Source organism: Amblyomma americanum, chromosome 3 (assembly GCF_052857255.1).
Source record: "Amblyomma americanum isolate KBUSLIRL-KWMA chromosome 3, ASM5285725v1, whole genome shotgun sequence".
Lineage (NCBI taxonomy): Eukaryota > Metazoa > Arthropoda > Arachnida > Ixodida > Ixodidae > Amblyomma > Amblyomma americanum.
The window spans coordinates 146668140-146686260 of record NC_135499.1 but is presented as its reverse complement, the minus strand read 5'-3'; the positions used below and the strand labels follow the sequence as shown (position 1 = coordinate 146686260).

Here is an 18121-nt window from a genome sequence, read left to right as displayed (position 1 = left end):
AAACATGCCGGATACAGTGCGAAGGAGCTTTGGTCGCGGACTAAGCTCGTAGGGATAGGGTCGGTTTTAGGTCTGGTGGCATGACAGTCTATGATGAGTCTAATCCGGAGTGAGGTGCTTGCGCATGACGGATGAATGGGTTGACTAAAGGTGGTTTCAGGCCATAGTGGAAGCACCAGAAAACTCACCCTCGGTGTACCAGTAAACCCATGGGGCGTAACAATTAAGGTACGACAACCATTAATTAAAGGACTGGTGATATTATTGGGTGTATTCTTGCTGCGGCAGTCACTTAGACGGACATGGTTGCTGCGACGAAGCGTAATACTCTTTCCATCTTTTTAATTATTTCGCATATATTTCTTTCGACTTCGTGCACGCAAGCAATGATAATGGCTGAGCTGGAGATAGTCACTTTCTTGTGGAGGTGGGGCGGAGAAGCGGACAGAAATCTGCGGAAAAATAAGGTGAAAACGTAGCCGTTAAATTCATTCCTACATTAAAGTGCCTCGCTACACGTATGCATATGCTTTGCAGCTCTGCTTTGAATCCAGACTGAATGCATTTGATCTTTTCAGCACTGGTCTCGCATGCATGGTGTGTTCACGGTCCTCGGGGCTATAATTAGCAGTCTTAACGGACAATGCGACTGCGAAAACAAGAGAACGCGGGCTAAAGGACCACTGCCAGCTTAATTTTTCTCACACAAAAATGACGTTTCAAACATAACACCACGTGACCGCTGCTTTTGCCACTGTTTGCGGGGCACACATAACGGTAACGCGGACGTCGCCACTATGCTGAGCTCCAAGAAGTGCCCTGCGATAGCTCACTTGGTGAGCATGATGAAGAACTGTGAGCCGTTCCTGTTGGCCCCAAGGTTGGCCATGGAGAGGAGTCCGGGCCCGGTGTGCGACAGCGGTGAAGTTCTCGTCCTCGAAGAAGCGCTGTTCGTACGCCGAACGACCAAACTTCTTCCCCGCGGACGTCTCGAACGCACCGCCCTGCAATGAGCACGCAGCTGATCGGGGTAAACCGTCCTGTATCGTCGGGCACATTTCCAGAACGAAGCGGCAAATGCCCCTCTAAAAAGTCCAGCCAATCACGTTGGCCGATTCTCCCCTCCCTCTTGACCGATTCCCTATAGGACGTGCTAGCGTGAAATCGCAAGGGTGGCAGATGAATGTGGAGTAACCACGGGCTTAATCGGATTAACCGCGGTATCATGAAAACCACGGTCGAAGCCTTTGGCTGGAGGACCTTCTTTGGCCAGCATCTGCCGGAGGTGAAATGCTAGAGCCCCGTGTACTGTGTGATGTCACTGCGCGTTAAAGAACGCTAGGGTGGTCGAAATTGTCCGGAGTCCTTCTCTGCGGCGTCCCTCACATAACCCGAGTCGCTTTGGGACGCTGAACCCCATAAAACCACAAAACCACCTTTATTCGCCAGTTGCGGTGACTTCGTTCAGCTTTCGGGTGCTGAGTCTGAATCCCCTGGTTCGTCTCCTGCCTCCTGGATATGGAGCACAGAAGACACACGTGGTCGATAATAACCCGGAGTTCCTTAATACTACACGCACTTCCATATGGCCCGCACTTCTTGCTCGTGTATGTAAGGATGCGCGAGTCAAACATCTACTCATTCATGGCTGCCCTGAATTGAACAGTACTGGCTTTTAAAGGGGATCTGAAGAGCACTACAAGAAGTAAACCGTTGAACGTGTTTCGCAGAAGCTTTGGGGATGCCGATACCTGCGGCGTCTGTGCCACGTGCTTACGAGCAGAACAAAAATGGATATTCGAGATATTACGAGCATGGATATTAAGTGGATATTACGATGGAACACCACACGCCAGTGCTTAAGACGGGTCGTATCAGCTTCAGCGCCAAGAAAACGATGCTGAAAATTTGGAAAGCATCTCTTACTGTTATATACAACCTTATTCCTGCAAAAGAGCCTTAGACATGTGCATAGAGCGTCCGCAACGCGACCAACTGTTGCTTAATTACCCGAATATATCAGCCTCTCCAACGAGCAGGACGTTTCTTCCCCGGCACGTATGGTCTTCAGAGCCTAGAAAAGGGGGTACTACTATATCAGTAGCCGATTCCATGGCCAGTAGTCATATTAAATGGCTTCTCCGCATGACGCTCGCGCACGCTGCCCGTAACGGCGGCAGACTAAACGCCATCTTTGTTGTTTTAGTATACAAAGTGGTAGGCCAGCCCGTTAGCGAGTGGTATTTGCGGCCAATGCCGCCTATGGCTCTAACGAAGAATCGCGGGGCCCCTAATCAGAGGTTGATTTATAGGTAATTCTTGGAGAGGCCAGGTGGGAGATGGGGGAAATTCCCATATGGGGGGGGGGGCATGCATTATGGGGATTTTTTGTCGAAAATGTAGTGTTGAGAATGCTTTTCATATCTAAAAATTCTCGCCCGGGCAAGAAAAAAGGTGCACCCCCCCCCCCCCACCCTTTAAATTCCCCCGTAGGCCCCTTCCACTTCGTTATAACGAGGTATAACCTCGAGCCCTGATATATGAAGCCCGGATATTTCGAATTATTGGCTATATCGAACACAGAGATTGTCCCTTCGAAACATCATGTGTAAAAATATAGGAAAGTAAAGCTGTATGTCAAACTGCAATTTCGTCAGTTTTTCGATATACCCAACTGCACGCCGCACCCCTGCAAGCGGTACTTATCCTAACGGCGCTGTTGTATCAGTTTCCTGATCGGCTGCGCTGCCTTGGGCATCTGCTGGCAGCGCTAGGGCTGCGCGAACCACTTGTCAAGGTCAACGTGTGGTGTGCTTGAGGGTGGCCTTCGGTCCCGTCTACTCGTTTACCACCTCACATCGCTGTCATGCGGTGAAGCTAACTTGACTAAAGCCTGGCGTCAGCCCTCGCGTGGAGTGCTTCGCTGCCGAAGGCGTTGCGGAAACCAACTGTGTCTTAGTTTTAATAAGCTAGTATCATATTTATAGTGTTTTGATAACAGGATTAGTCATTTTATGATAGACAGTGGATATTTCCAAACCACCGCGCCCGGAGCAGCTTCCATGCGAAGCAGGATAGACCGAGCAGCGCGTGGCGAGCGATGCCCTGCCAGCATCCCGGCAGGAGGCACATCGCTGCAAGAATTGCGTCACTAGCGTGGGTGCAATGTATCCTCTCTTCTAAGTCACAGATAAGCTTATGTATTGCCATTTTTATGTATCAAATTAAAAATACACCGAACTATTTCGCGACCCACTTCGAGTTCGATATAACCGTGTTCGACTGTATACACTTCACATATGCGCAGCTGCCACACCACGCTGCTTTAAGCGGAATTCACAGAGCCTGCACCTCCGAAGGCATACCTGGCAGACGAAGTCCTTGACGATCCGGTGGAAACTGGTGCCCTTGTACCCGTAGCCGCGCTGTCCCGTGCACAGGAGGCGAAAGTTCTCGGCCGTCTTCGGCACCACGTCGGCGCGTAGTTCGATTTCGAGTCGGCCCAGCGACGAGCCGCTGGCCGTCACGTCCAGGAAGCAGCGCGGGTTAGAAGCCTTCACCGGCGCCACGCTGTCCTCGAAGTCGCAAGCGGCGTCGACAAGCGGAGACGACGGCTCCGGCTGCTGGTGCTCTGCGGACAGCTTGCAACGAGGAGCCGACCTGCACCGCCACGTGTCCGTTTGACAAGGCACATTCAGCCTGTTACGGAAGGCACAGAAAAAAGGAATTCGGTCGCCTTGTGAGGCACGGTACGGTGTGGTGTATGATGTGGTATGCGTTGTTTGAGTTGCCAAAGAAGCACGTGGGCTATATGAGAGGCGCCGAAGTGGAGGGTTCGGGAATAATGTCGACCCCCAGGGGTTCTTGAACTGAAGCCGCATCGCGCAGCACACGAGCGTTTTTGCATCTAGCCACAACCGAAATGCGACCGCCTCGGCCGGGACTAGATTCCGCGGCCATGCTCTTAGCAGCCGAAATTACTAGGAAAGGGAATGTGCGATAAGTTTTACAGCGAAGCTGTATACCTCTACCGTCCAAGGAAATTTTCGTGTCGTCGGCGTCGTCAGCAAAAAACGCCAGGCTAAAAATTTAATGCTACCCCGAGTGGAAAACTACCCAACAGCATAGAAATCGCATATCATACTGATCATGAAGCAGTCGTGAATGTCGTTGTGAAGTAATAAAGGGTAATATAAGTACATTTCACTTGTATCTGGTTTCACTCTTTGTAGAGCCACGTGTGTGAATTTTCAAGTGACGTCACGATTCGTAATTGGGTGCCGTTTTACAGCTTTGATGTCCAACCACCTTCACAGCGTGGATTGGAGCCACAATTTTTTTCTGGTCTCGCTGGACACCTGAACATCCCCGTGAAGGAAGGGACAAAGGAGGTAGTGCAAAAGACAGAGGGAATCAAAGAGCGCCGTAATGGAGGGCTCTGGATTAATTTCAACCACCTGTGGTTCTTTAAAGAGCATTGACTTTACACAGTTACTGGCCGTATTCTTCACCATCAAAATACAACAGCCGCAGCCAGGATTTGATATCGCGACCTCAAGCTCAGTAGCTTGAGGTCGTGGGTCCTAAGAAATCGAAACGGAAGATTGGACAAGTTCGTGTGACAGTTCGTGTGACCATTTCTAAGTTCAGTGGCCTGCCTGTGTGATTCGTTGCTTGCCCGTATTCCTGCGCTGTTCCGAAAATGGGACCTAAGCAACTGCGGCAACTCAGAAGCCACAGCACCGGAAGTGTTTGCATTCATTCCGAAAAAACACTACGGTTTGTAGCACGGTGGTAGAATCAGCGTGGTTCGCAGTCCTGCGAGAAGCATTCAAACTTAAGTCGATGCGTAATTTCTTCTCCGGACTCGAAGAGTTTCGTCTCTCTCCTAAGCTTTTGTTTTCGACAGGCGGGCGCCTCTTTTATTGCTTTATATTACATGACATTCGTTAATTCACACCTTGCCTTGCCCGTCAACATCGTGGGCAGAGCACATTAGGCCTCGATTTTTTTTTTTTTTTTTAACAGCTAATGGCAGAGCGTTCGAATATATCCAACGGAATTATCAGGCAGTGAGCAAAACTTCCAGGGGCACATGATGCGGACATAGCTCAAAGATCCAATATTTGCTACTTATACCTCTCTGAATCATCTTGTCTATGGCTCATTATAGCACTTCTGGAAACCCTGCAAAAGCCCAAACAGCGCAGGCGCTCGTTGAGTGGCTGGGCGAAGTCATCACTGAGCCAGATCGTGATAAACTTCCTGTGCCCGCCTGTGCCTGCGTGCAGGCATCCTTCACCTTAAGTCCCTAGATCAGCTTTGCCTTGACCGAGCTCTTGGGAAGGCTTGTTGCGTGGTAAGGGAGGGGGGGGGGGGACAAAAGCAGTAATTTCGCCGCCTCTCTAGGAGCCATCGCACAGACAGTACAGCTGAGACTACCTCCAGCCGCCTCTTGCTACACCCTCAGAGAGGAATTATTCCGTGACTGAGGAGGGAATCCCTCGCCATCGTTTTCCGCACCGCCTAAATTTAACGTCATGACCTTGATTCAAACGACATTCGTGGAACCGAAAGACCACAGTGCGCTCAGTTGGCTGATGCGGGCTCCGTGAGCCTGCAGGTCGCCTTACAATCTTCATGGGGCTTTGGGCTCTCCTGATGCAGCATTATCACTTTGCGGCGTAGTGTCGAAAGGGGAGCACGACGTGGTACCTGAAGCGCTATCCCGTACTCCTCTGGCTAGCCGTGCGGGATGAAACAGCATATACGAGCCGCAGAGCGGCGATAACCGGGGGACACCGGCTAATCCTGTTGCACTAACCAGGCAAACAGCGCTTTTCAAAGTGGGCGAGAGGGAAACCTCCTCGTGAGCACCTCGGAAGAGCTGACGCGAGCGGAATTAAGGTTTTGGCTGCCAACCTGCATGGGGACGAGGCTTCCGTGTAGGATGACCGGAATCACCTTCAGCCGGGAAGAGCAACTGAAAGCCCAGCAAAATGACAATTTTTGTAACGCTGTGAGCGACGGTGTCGGTTGAGTGTCGCATAAGTAAGAAATACAGCGTCGTCACCCCTGCTGAGGATCTCTGTCTAGGGGCGGTCGGAAACCCGGTAAGGCGCTTAGTGGAGGTGCGAAGTGCGCGGAGGCCAAGGATTGTATACAGTCTCTGTCAAAAATATACAGCCCAAGGGGTCTGCTTCCGAGCCCTGCAGCGCGGCTTCTCTTGCATGCTCAGGGACCTTAACCTCACGATGGTGGGAGGAACTTAAGTCCTCAACCCTCCCAAACTTAGGACTGCTAAGTGTGCTAAAGAGCCAATGTACGCTGCTTGGAAGCAAACACCTTGGGCTGTATATTTTTGGCAAATACTGTGAATTCGGCTAAAAGCGAGCACTCGACCTCTACGCGAATGCTTGAATAGTAGCTCGGACTATACCAGGATCAATATTCAAAATCCCACGCTGTCCTTAATACCGCCCACACTCTCATAACCCCAGCCTGACGACCAGTACCCCATCCCGCAAATCTCATGTTTACCGGCTATTTCCCAGGGGCGATAAGGGTAGGTCTCCCCGGGCCCTCTTCCCTGGCTGTGGATCGCAACAGTATAACTTCTTCCCGTCTTTTTATTTCCACTTTCTGGTGAAAAAATTCCAATTGCCCGCTCTCAGACTACATTTGCTATATAGCAGTTGGGATTAAATCCGCGATACAGCGGTGGTGCGGCTAGAGGCTTTTTTCTTGTACATTTATTGTAACTCGAACTACAACCTGTCGCCGGAGGACGACGGCAATAAACATGTTCTCTGTGGACTGGGAGGAGTGTTTCCTTGCGGCGAGCAGCTCTCCTCCCTGCGGAAGTTGAATACGCGTATCAGCTGGGCACCTGTGTGCTAGTAGCAACGGCTTATCAGGACCTTCGTCGCGTGCGAAGCTTGAACTTGAGATTACTGATAGCCTGAGCACACCGTAGAAACGACAAATCTCGTCTTCAATTCCAATGGTTGGAAGCGCAGGCATCAAGCGTCTCCCGCTGAGGATGACGGGAAGTGCATGCAGGTCGAACAAAGGGACTCACCTTTTCCATTGTAAAGTAGATGCGCTTGTCTACGGCCAACAACCAGCGAGCACTTAATAACTGTATACACTGGTGGTGGGTGCGGAAGTAAACTTCTTTCTTTTTTCTCCTCTTGGTGACTCGTGAAATGACTCGTAATGTCGGACATAGACGTGTTATAGGTCACAAAATTAACAGACAAATGGACGGTCTCGTGAAAAAAAACACAAAAGATTAAATAATTATACGCACAAAACTTATCCACAGCGCTATTGTACATGATCAGAGACCGCGCATCTCGCTCGAGAGCAACCGTACATTTGCACACTCGCACGCGCAATGTTTTGCCGTTGGCCGCGCTGTGCCTCTCACTCTCCTCCTCGCTCGTCGGAACGCGATCCGTGTACGTGCGTCGGCCTGGTGGTTTCGGGTGTCCGTCGACGCTACCAGGAGTCGAATCTTCTGTGCGGGGCTTCAGTTGGTCTAAAATCACGCAACCCTGGAAACTAAAATTACCCAAGGAACAAAGCCGTCCTCCTGCAAACGCATGGCTGAAGTAGAAAGCCTATTTAGGTGTTTTACAAATTGCCTTTTAAGGGCAGCTAAACGAAAATGAAAAATAAACATAGACGTCACGCTGTGAAAAACATGACGATAAATCCCGCTGATTGAGGCGAAAGCAAAGTGATTATTTTTTTAATATTTTACTCTAACACTAAAGCAGACAAAAGGCGCTGAAGCCGCGCTGCACGCGGCGATGCGCGGGATTTTTTAAAGAGAAAGAAAATATTGCCATTTTTTTTTTCTATTTGCGCTTTTCTGTCGTTTCGAGCAAGGCCTTTATTCAGGGTAGTGAATTTTGTACCTCATGCAATTGTTGAAGCACCGTGTTCTAGGAAGACGAGCCGCGTACGGGTGCGCCGAAGCGACGCCTACTCTCGCCTTACCGCCCGTAGTTTCCCCACTCAGAGGAACGCTACCACACGTATTTGCTCACACTGACTTCGTGAAGTGCACCACGAGATAAAGAAGCACCTTTGCCTTCACTACACTTTGACACCGGTAAGACAATGGAATGATCGCACGTCGTAGCATGTTGTCTGATACCAAATGCATAGAACACAACGGCACCGATCTGATCTGTTTTTGTACACGGTTGAACTGTTCTCGGCTAATTGGGTCTCTGCTGAAGGGAAGATGCAATGCCCTTTGTCCGAACAGCTGTCATCATAAGGTCATATGAGATGCACTTGTACCCTAGCATTACTGCATATATGCTCGTTTAGGTGCTTGGCGAAATTGCGCTTTTGGCAGCTTCAACAATGAACGAAATGTCCCAACGTGATCGCATTCACAGCACTGTGGACAACTATTTGCTTTTTTTTTTACTTTGCTTTTCGTTTTCCTTTTTTTTTTCCTTTGGCTTGGTCATGTGGTACGTCCCGCGGCCTACCCGTTACGAAGAGTATAGCCAGTATATATATATATATATATATATATATATATATATATATATATATATATATATATATATATATTTATATATATATATATATATATATATATATATATATATATATATATATGCTATCATCAGCATTACCGTCATTTACGGCGCCACGAGAGAAGTTAATTACATCTTGAACAATATATGCACCAGCGATATTGGCATTTAGATATATGATATATGTACAGGTTTTAGTGCTAAAGCTCTAATACGCTCACCAACATCGACCAAAAATCTTGTCACCGTACGTACGATCTTGTCATTTTGCCTAGCAAACCCGCCGCGGTGGCTCAGTGGTTAGGGCGCTCGACTAATAATAATAATAATTGGTTTTGGGGGGAAAGGAAATGGCGCAGTATCTGTCTCATATATCGTTGGACACCTGAACCGCGCCGTAAGGGAAGGGATAAAGGAGGGAGTGAAAGAAGAAAGGAAAAAGGAGGTGCCGTAGTGGAGGGCTCCGGAATAATTTCGACCACCTGGGGATATTTAACGTGCACTGACATCGCACAGCACACGGGCGCCTTAGCGTTTTGCCTCCATAAAAACGCAGCCGCCGCGGTCGGGTTCGAACCCGGGAACTCCGGATCAGTAGTCGAGCGCCTTAACCACTGAGCCACCGCGGCGGGTACGCTCGACTACTGATCCGGAGTTCCCGGGTTCGAACCCGACCGCGGCGGCTGCGTTTTTATGGAGGAAAAACGCTAAGGCGCTCGTGTGCTGTGCGATGTCAGTGCACGTTAAAGATCCCCAGGTGGTCGAAACTATTCCGGAGCCCTCCACTACGGCATCTCCTTCTTCCTTTCTTCTTTCACTCCCTCTCTTATCCCTTTCCTTACGGCGCGGTTCACGTGTCCAACGATATGTGAGACAGATACTGCGCCATTTTTCTTTCCACAAAAACCAATTATTATTATTATTATTATTATTAGCAAACCGAGTTACAACCCGAGCTTACCTGAGTGACTCGGGTAAGCTCGGGTTGCAACTTGGGAGAGTGCAGCGCAGCGTCGCGCCAGCTGCGTGAGAGGTTGCTCGGGAAGAAAAACATGGGCCACACATTATCTATGGGTGGCTACGGTAGAAACAGCCACCTGTCAGAGCAGTGGCGCATCGCTTAACCGCTGCGCTGGTAGCGCCACCTATGAATGTTAAAGGGCAACTGAAGAGGTTTCAGAATTCGATTAGTTTAAAAGGGCCGAATGTGTGAAACATGCAGGTAAAGCCTGCGAAATCGTTTTGCCCTAGCATTTGAAATGGCGATGGAATCGCCGAATAAAGCGGGGTCAGCGTTGAGGCTTCTCTGCAGTGCACAGCGACGAGCAAAGGCCCCATTAATCAAGTCACATACGATGGCAGTACGTTCCCAGCGAATAAACAGTTGTTTCATTTAAGAAAACCAACGCCATTGAAGGTGAACCTCACAAAGCATTGTTTCGCGGCATCGGACGACGCACAGCGGCATGCAGACGAAGGCAGCGGACATGTGAAGTTTCGGCAGTAATGATAATAATAATTGGTTTGGGGGGAAAGGAAATGGCGCAGTATCTGTCTCATATATCGTTGGACACCTGAACCGCGCCGTAAGGGAAGGGATAAAGGAGGGAGTGAAAGAAGAAAGGAAGAAGGAGGTGCCGCAGTGGAGGGCTCCGGAATAATTTCGACCACCTGGGGATCTTTAACGTGCACTGGCATCGCACAGCACACGGGCGCCTTAGCGTTTCTCCTCCATAAAAACGCAGCCGCCGTGGTCGGTTTCGAACCCGGGAACTCCGGATCAGACCCGCCGCGGTGGCTCAGTGGTTAGGGCTCTCGACTACTGATCCGGAGCTCCCGGGTTCAAACCCGACCGCGGCGGCGGCGTTTTTATGGAGGAAAAACGCTAAGGCGCCCGTGTGCTGTGCGATGTCAGTGCACGTTAAAGATCCCCAGGTGGTCGAAATTATTCCGGAGCCCTCCACTACGGCACCTCTTTCTTCTTTCACTCCCTCCTTGATCCCTTCCCTCGCGGCGCGGTTCAGGTGTCCAACGATATATGAGACAGATACTGCGCCATTTCCTTTCCTCAAAAACCAATTATTATTATTAACTCCGGATCAGTAGTCGAGCGCCCTAACCACTGAGCCACCGCGGTGGGTAACAGTAATGATGTCAAAACGAGTTCTCTCGCACTTCCCTAACGCAGTGAGGAGAAGCCTCAACATCATCGTGGTTTTAATCAATCATTACGTCACCATTTTAAATGCTAGTGCAAAAATACCTTGTATGCTTTACCCACAAGAGATCTGTAGACCCTAATTCTTCAATAACCTCGAATTCTCAGAAAACCCTTTAAGCTTCCGTTGAAGTACAGAATGACCAATTCTGCATGTATTGGCCTTAACCCACTACAGATGTCACTTCATAACCTTAAGGCGGATCTTATGTGTCCCTTGCAATTGAAGAATGAACACCTGCTTTCGCACGTCCACTTGGTTTAACTACGTTAAACCCCTATCAATTTTGTCAAAAGCAAGGAGCCAAGCATCCTTAAAGGTGCACTAAATAGGAATCCTATCTCGTCTTATATCGCGGGAACTATATCTACACGTTCCGGGCATTCTTAGAAACTTCGAATTATCGTCCTGTGCGGTCGATTTCCCCAATTAAATCGGATTAAACGTCCCGGCTCCCGCCTCTTTTTTTTTTTTTTGAACTCAGCGCGGAAGGTAGGAGGAGTCAACCAACGCGTCAGCTAGTCCCGTGGCGGCTTGAGTCTCTGCCGTCGGCGGAATGATACATAAATCAAAGAATCCACATGTATTTTTATTTCCGTGGGCCTAATTTGAGATTATATTGTCTGTGACTGGAATTGTTTAATCACGGAAACCCAAAAACAACATAAAAGCGGAAGCGAAGCAGCCACTGGACTGGCTGAAAAGCATCCCACGCGTTGGCTGACTCCGCCTACCTACCGCGTTGAGTTCTAAAAAAAGGCAGGAGCCGGGACGTTTAATCCGATTTAATTAGGGCAATCGGCCGCACAGGACAATAATTCGAAGTTTCTAAGAATGTCCGGAGCGTGTAGATAGAGTTCCCGCGGTAAAAAGACGAGTTCAGATTCCTCTTTAGGGCACCTTTAAAAGTCGTAACTTTCGGAAAGGTGAGGACTACAGTTCTCACCTTTTACGAAGATTTGGAACACTGGCGATCCAGAACGAGCCACTGTCACATATATTAAGGAGCCTAAATTAAATTTTAAAGGAAAAAGGTGTGAAGAAGACGACGCGAATTATCCGAAGAATAAAGAAGAGGAAGAAGAAGCATTCGGTGAGATGGAGGGAGATGATTGGTGGAGAAGCATTCGGTGACGTGGAGAGAGATGATTGGTGGAGAAGAGAAGAAGACGACGACAAGGCATACGTGGACTAACACCGAGGCTATAAAAGGGCGAGTGAGAGCGAGGCCCGGGGGGGAACAGCAGAGAAGCGGAGGCTCCGGCGGGTCAGGGACACTTTGGCTGGAAGAGAGCGACGCCGGCTACTGCTCCGGTGAGCTCGCGTTCTACGGCAACGCATCATGGACTTCCTGCCGTGTCTGAGGCCGTTCCGGGGAGTCAACAGAGGACGCTACCACCTGCTACGTCCAGGGGTGTCTCCAGCGCTGTTGCCACCCACGCCAACAACACCGGCATCACCTCCACGGGCGCTTGGACCTGGAGCTTGTACGACGCAGCCAGCGACGCCAGCCCAAGCACGTCGAACGCCGCCAGCAACGCCAGCCCAAGCACGCCGAACGCCGCCTCGACGCCGGCTACGGGATCCATACAACGCCGCAGCCACACCGAACCAACCGTGAGCACGAACGCCGACCGCTAATAGTAGAACACTAGTAGTAGACGCTAGTAGCAGTGTGCCCGGGTCGTGTGTATTTATATTATTTGTGTTTTGTGTTAGTTTTGCGTTCTAGTGTATGTGTCACGTAGGGTGTATTAAATGTGCGTTTGTGTGGGTAAACCCGTCGCCTAGTCCATTCTTTCAGTCAGAGTGTTCTCCGGAGAGATCCGTGACAGCCACACTGCATGACCCAAAAAACAAACATCTTCGGTTCTAGAGTTTTGACAATGACCTTGCTTACATTAAAACCAGTACAAACGCAACCAACTGCCTTTTTTTTTAAACTCCCGCGTTATCTGGTTTGAATGCAGCGCCGCTGCGACCGCTGAGATCTTTCCGACAGTGAAGTCTTGAAAACAATTTTGTGTTAGTGAAAGTGGCTAAATCAAAACAGTTTTTGGTTATTTTTTAAGCACAACATTTTTTGTTCTAAATAATAATAGTAATGAAAACAATAGAAATAGTGAGATCCAACACGAACCGACTCAATCCAATCTTACTGTCCAGCGCTAGCGTTTGAATTTTGGTGCCTTGAATTTTTGTTTCAGACGTTGTCATTTGTACCTGTGCCGGTGATGTGTGGTAGCTGTAGTAGTTTAGAAGTGATGAAGTGTTCAGCTGCACATTAAACGCGTTAGTAACGATGCTGCTGAAGACTTACGGCAGGAAATTCAAAAAGAGCTTTCTTGAAGTTTCCAATGGCAAACGCGTCTGGAGCCCCGAGGTGATCTTGCTTCGGTCTCCGCAACAAAATCGCTCAGAGGTCCTGTTTGACAGCCTATGGTAAGGATTTAAATCCGTGAAGCGCGGATATAGAAAAAAAATGACACTACATTATTTCATTCGGTGCCTAATTTGTGTGACATCTTTATCCTAATCAGCAATCCGGCGTCGAATCGACTACGTCCATCGAACGCTCTGGTAAGCACGTCAGTGTGGCCGAATGCATGCGATTTTGTAGCTTTATAGACAAAATAGTGATTGTTGTGCCGTTTTAGATTGTTGATTGCCATGGTGCAAACGACATTGTGCGTGCAACGGGTTTTCGGACTATTGTCGAAATAAAAAATAAGAAGGTCACTTGGTCCCAGGAGTTGGCAGATGACCTGATAGCGCCCGTCTTCAGACCGCGGATGTCTTAATGTGTAATGAAGGCTTCTGTGATAGGACTCGCCACTGCGACTCAGTGGCCGGGGTGTTCGGCTGTTCGAATCCTGGCCCCTGTGATTGCTTTTCGATTGAGACGAAATGCAAGAATGCCTGTGTGCTGTGCAGTGTTGCAGCACACAACAAGAAGCTCAGGTGGCTAGAGTTTACTCTAGCTACCTGAGTTAACCCCCCCCTCCCCCATTAAGGCACCTCAAAGGCCATATATCCACCATATTTTAATGTGTTAGCACTAGAGCTTCCACTAGCCTCTTAGCTGGTGTCTGCGAGGTCTCTCTGTGCCCACTCGGTTATTGAGCAACCTGCCCTAGGTGGCCCCCTCCAAGTGGCAGGCGGGCCACCTAGGTCACGTAACCTTGGGGCATCATCACAACCTGCAAACCGGGTTGTGAGTAAACTGGTCACCATAGCAGGTGACAGCTCAATGGTCACTCAATGGTCACGTTGGTCAGTTGGTCACGAGGTGTTGCTCTTCTCTCGAGCCCCACCGGTGACACTGCGCCACTGTGGCAGGAGTGGTATGGAGTCTCCCAGAGATCTATGAATATAAAGTAGAGAATGTTCAGTTCCACATTATCGCTATCACGACATACCCTTAAAAGGGCTCTGAAAGGTGCTCTAAATAAAGTTGCAGTATGCTTGGGATGTTAAAGGGCACCGCTTCACGGATATCCTCCAACAAGAATTTTTTCAATGCACTTTGTAGAAGGTGAGTTAACCATAGTCAAAATTTTGTATTTCAGTGCCTTCGCAGCTTTCCCTCTCCTCTCGTCACTTGTCACTTTTTGCATGCTGAAAGGTCGGCACTCCTCTGCTGGCCCCACCGCCTGGGGGCAGAGCTTCCTGAGCCTCCAGAGCTACGCGGCTTACTGATTGCAGCCATGGTAGCTACCTGACGTCTGAAAGGATCTAACCTATAGCCATCTCTGAACTGGTACAGTTGATTATTCAGTATTTAACGTGCTTTTGTGGAATTCACAGCTGGGCAACACTAGCACAGAACAGGCAGATTTATGTGGTGCCAGTTTTTACTATTTTTGTATTTAATGACTGCATGTTCCTAGTTCAGAGATGTCACTCTCTTTCTCTGCAGTGCACTTTTTGTCTTTGTGGTCGCTTATGCAGTCACTGCTCTTACACCTTGCAGACGAAGTACAGACATGAAAGCAACGTGTTCGATAGCAGTACTGAACAGTCAGGAAGTGATCATGGGGAGAAGTCTGGCTCTGCTCCTGGGCACCTTGCCAATCAAGTTCATTGCAAGCGCCGGAAGGGAAATCACAACCCTCGCAGAAGGAAGGTGTGCTGTGTTTAATATTTTTTCCACTGATCTTGTTCACCAAATTGCATGTGCATAAATCTACAATAGCTCTATGCACTGAGCTATTAATACTCCTACAGAAATTCACAAATTTGCACTAATGGTTTAGACTATCCTGAGGAGCTAGCTGCCAGGCAATAAAAACAAAAATGTTTTTGTTGCACATAGCAATATGCAGTTGCACTGTAGACTATGATAAAGGCACAAAAAAACCTGTCTTGACTAGTATTTCTTGGCAAAGCTTGCTTGATAGCGTGATGAGTGCTTTGAAAAATTTTCCAGCGAAATCCTTGTTTTAAAGCAGTGCAATCATACATGCTCTGTGGGGTTTACTGCCTATGGATTTGACAAAATATGAACAGCGAGCATAGAGTGGGGCATCCTTAAGTATTAATTACTCTACACACATGCACCTGAATAAAGAGCAATGCTTCTTGGTAAGGCGTCACTGTGTAGCGTGTTGACAAATGTTTCCTTGGTTAAAAACATGGTCAGTGTCCAACAAAGCATGCTTACAGGGAGGGTTCGCCTGCTCTTGGCGTGTGATTGTCTCTTGATGTGTCAAAGGTTTGTGTCATCAGCTGTCAGGACCCCCATTTCGTGTAATGGTGCACTCTTTATTTATTTATTTACATTTATACCTTACAGCCTCCAGGGAGGCATTGTGTAAGAGGGATGGAATACAAAAGTCTGTAAAATAGGTTAGGAATCAACTGCATAATGGTATGTACAACAAAAATAGAAAGTTCAAATAATAAATTATAAAATATCACCATTCACGTGAAAGCCGTACAAAGTTAAATTAACAGCTATGGATCATGGAACACTGTAGATTAAATGCACAAAGCATCATTAATATGCAAAACAGAACAGTTGCACGTAGACAAAAAGCAAGAAAGCAAATAAGTGCAAATTGGCTGAAAGAAAGCTTCTTGAATTACGGATAACAAAATGACGTGCTAGCTGTTATCAAAAAAGTGCTTGACTAGATGTTTGCGGAACGTGTCATGGAAGCACTTTGAGGCGATTCTGTGTAGCAGATCGTACCACTGTTGCACAGCACGGGGTAGTTAAGAATCTTAAGTCAAAGCATGTGTACAGCCATAAATGCCGGAATAGCTAAAGTTATTGTGTAATGTACGCAAAGGAAGATGGGCCTTCTAGGATGTGCTAAGGGTGACCGAGTGACGTAGATGTATAATTATAATTTAGCGAAATAAAATGACAAAGCCCCATTTTGTATTGCTTCTGAATAGTTAAGTATTTATTTATTTATTTAATTTCACTCTACAACGAAAATGGAGCAGGAACTAAAGGCTCGTGGCCTGACAGAGGTTCCTGCCCCAGGTAGCAAAGTTCGGCACGCAGTGCACAATTACGATGAATATGGATTTTTATGGCGCAAGGGCATCTATGGCCAAAGAGCACCAAGGCACAAGGTATTTTTGACATCTCAAGGTGGGGGCAAAGACCCATTCCCAAGCATTTCACCCTAAGTAGGCCAAGCACCAGACCAGGGGAAAGCTTGTATCCTTTGTATCACCGGTGGGTACCCGGCGGCACTGGGGATCGAACTCCGCACCTCCCGCATGCGAGGCGGATGCTCAACCACTTGGCCACTGCTGCGGTGGTCACAGTGCACATTGCTCACATGCCTAACCGAAACAATTAGACTCAGCACATGTGTGTTGCAGCGTGACAGTAAAAATAAATACATAATTATAAAAACAAAAATGTGAAAATACTTAACTGTTTTCAATGAACTTAAGATATGACAAAACACTTATGTAAATATAAAGCTGTACCACTCTGAGTATATTATTACAACATCTTAAAACATTCTATCTGATGATGAGGCCAGAGGGAAGAAATGTTGAGGTCTAAAAGATGTTAAACAAGCTCGTTTACGCACGTTAGCAGTAGTACTTCATAAGATGCAATGCTGAAACCCAGTGACTTGGAAGCATTAGCAGAAGTGGTTGTGGTAATGCGATCAAACCAAGAATGATTTGTTGTGAGGTGAGTGGGATCTAGTCCAAGTCACTGCTATGTCGTTATTAATGTGGTGTAGGGAAAGTAACAAATTAGCAGGTTTTTAGTTAAGAGAAATGATCTTACATTTGGAAATGTTCAGGATCATATAAGCCATGCTTTATACCAGTTATTAATGAGGTCAACGTCACTTTGGAGTGAAAGGGGGTTGAGTACCCTTTATTGACTGGTAAATAATGCTATCGTCAGAAAATACTTGTATGCAATGTTATTCAGCAAGTTATTAGTGTAAATTAAGAAGAGTAATGGGCCAAGGATGCTGCCTTGCATCATACCTGATGTAACATCGGAGAAAGGAGAGCAATAGTTATTAATAATGGTGCATCTTGCAGCACATTCAAGTGAAATGGGGAAATAATTTTCACATGAATGATTTTTGCCACTTTTGTACACTGAGTGGGGAGCATACCTGTTGATAATGACTTCCTAGTCATGAAGTAAAACACCTATTCTATTCTATTCTAATACTAGAGATGGAAGTGCTATTATTTAGGAAATAATTTCATAGACACCCTATGAAGGGGATGCCTTAAGGTTACAGATAAAGCCAACTATGCCATCATGTGTAGTGTCAATCGGTTCCACGTATGGTTAGTCAAAATATGGTGTATAAGAAAATTATCTTCTCTGGTGAAAACGGATTAAATGAGTTAAATGAGGTCTTCTCAAAGATATTTATGTTTATCATCATCAAGAGCAGAACAATACAATTTTATATACTATTTGTTTTCATCTCATGTAGCTGACATACACACACAGTTTGCATTTTTATATACTGTTTTTCTTATTACTTATTTGCTGATGCTTTTCCGTAAAAAGAACCCAGTTATCTTTTATTGGCCTGACTGAATGAGAGGCATGCTATCTGTGGTCATGATACAGGTGGGCACATTAGAGGGAGTACATGTAGAGCTGGCTTGAGAAATAACCACTGCTCTCACTTTCCTGCTCTGGAGTAAGACAAAAAGTGTGGCAGTTAATCCTCCTTGACTATAAACCATTATCTTGGCTGCATGGGCAGACCCTGTTGTTTGCTTTGAATGCGTGTTAGCACCATGCATCTACGTAGCAAGTTCTTCTTGTGCGTGTGTGTGCACGCACGTAGCTTCCACCTGAAGCAAGCAAAAACACCTCCTAAC

At 47.4% G+C, this 18121-nt stretch overlaps 1 protein-coding gene and 1 pseudogene across 4 annotated transcripts in view; one reads left to right on the top strand and one right to left on the bottom strand.

The window, feature by feature from the left end:
- Positions 1 to 829: 829 nt before the first annotated feature.
- Positions 830 to 4980, bottom strand: LOC144124176 (peptidyl-prolyl cis-trans isomerase pseudogene; annotated as a pseudogene). Its single transcript, XR_013313148.1, has 3 exons — positions 4961 to 4980; positions 3366 to 3660; positions 830 to 1004 (listed from the first exon to the last, which is right to left on the bottom strand). The product of XR_013313148.1 is annotated as a peptidyl-prolyl cis-trans isomerase pseudogene (transcript).
- Positions 4981 to 12924: 7944 nt separating this feature from the next.
- Positions 12925 to 18121, top strand: part of LOC144125117 (uncharacterized) — a 22211-nt gene continuing 17014 nt past the window's right edge. For 2 of the 3 annotated variants that reach the window (XM_077658217.1, XM_077658218.1), the window contains exons 1-3: positions 12945 to 13225; positions 13324 to 13363; positions 14757 to 14909. In XM_077658217.1, the coding sequence (XP_077514343.1) occupies positions 13086 to 13225; positions 13324 to 13363; positions 14757 to 14909 (333 nt within the window). In that variant the 5' untranslated portion in view covers positions 12945 to 13085. Of the gene's footprint in view, positions 13226 to 13323; positions 13364 to 14756; positions 14910 to 18121 lie in introns of all 3 variants that reach the window. The other variant, XM_077658219.1, reaches the window with a different exon arrangement.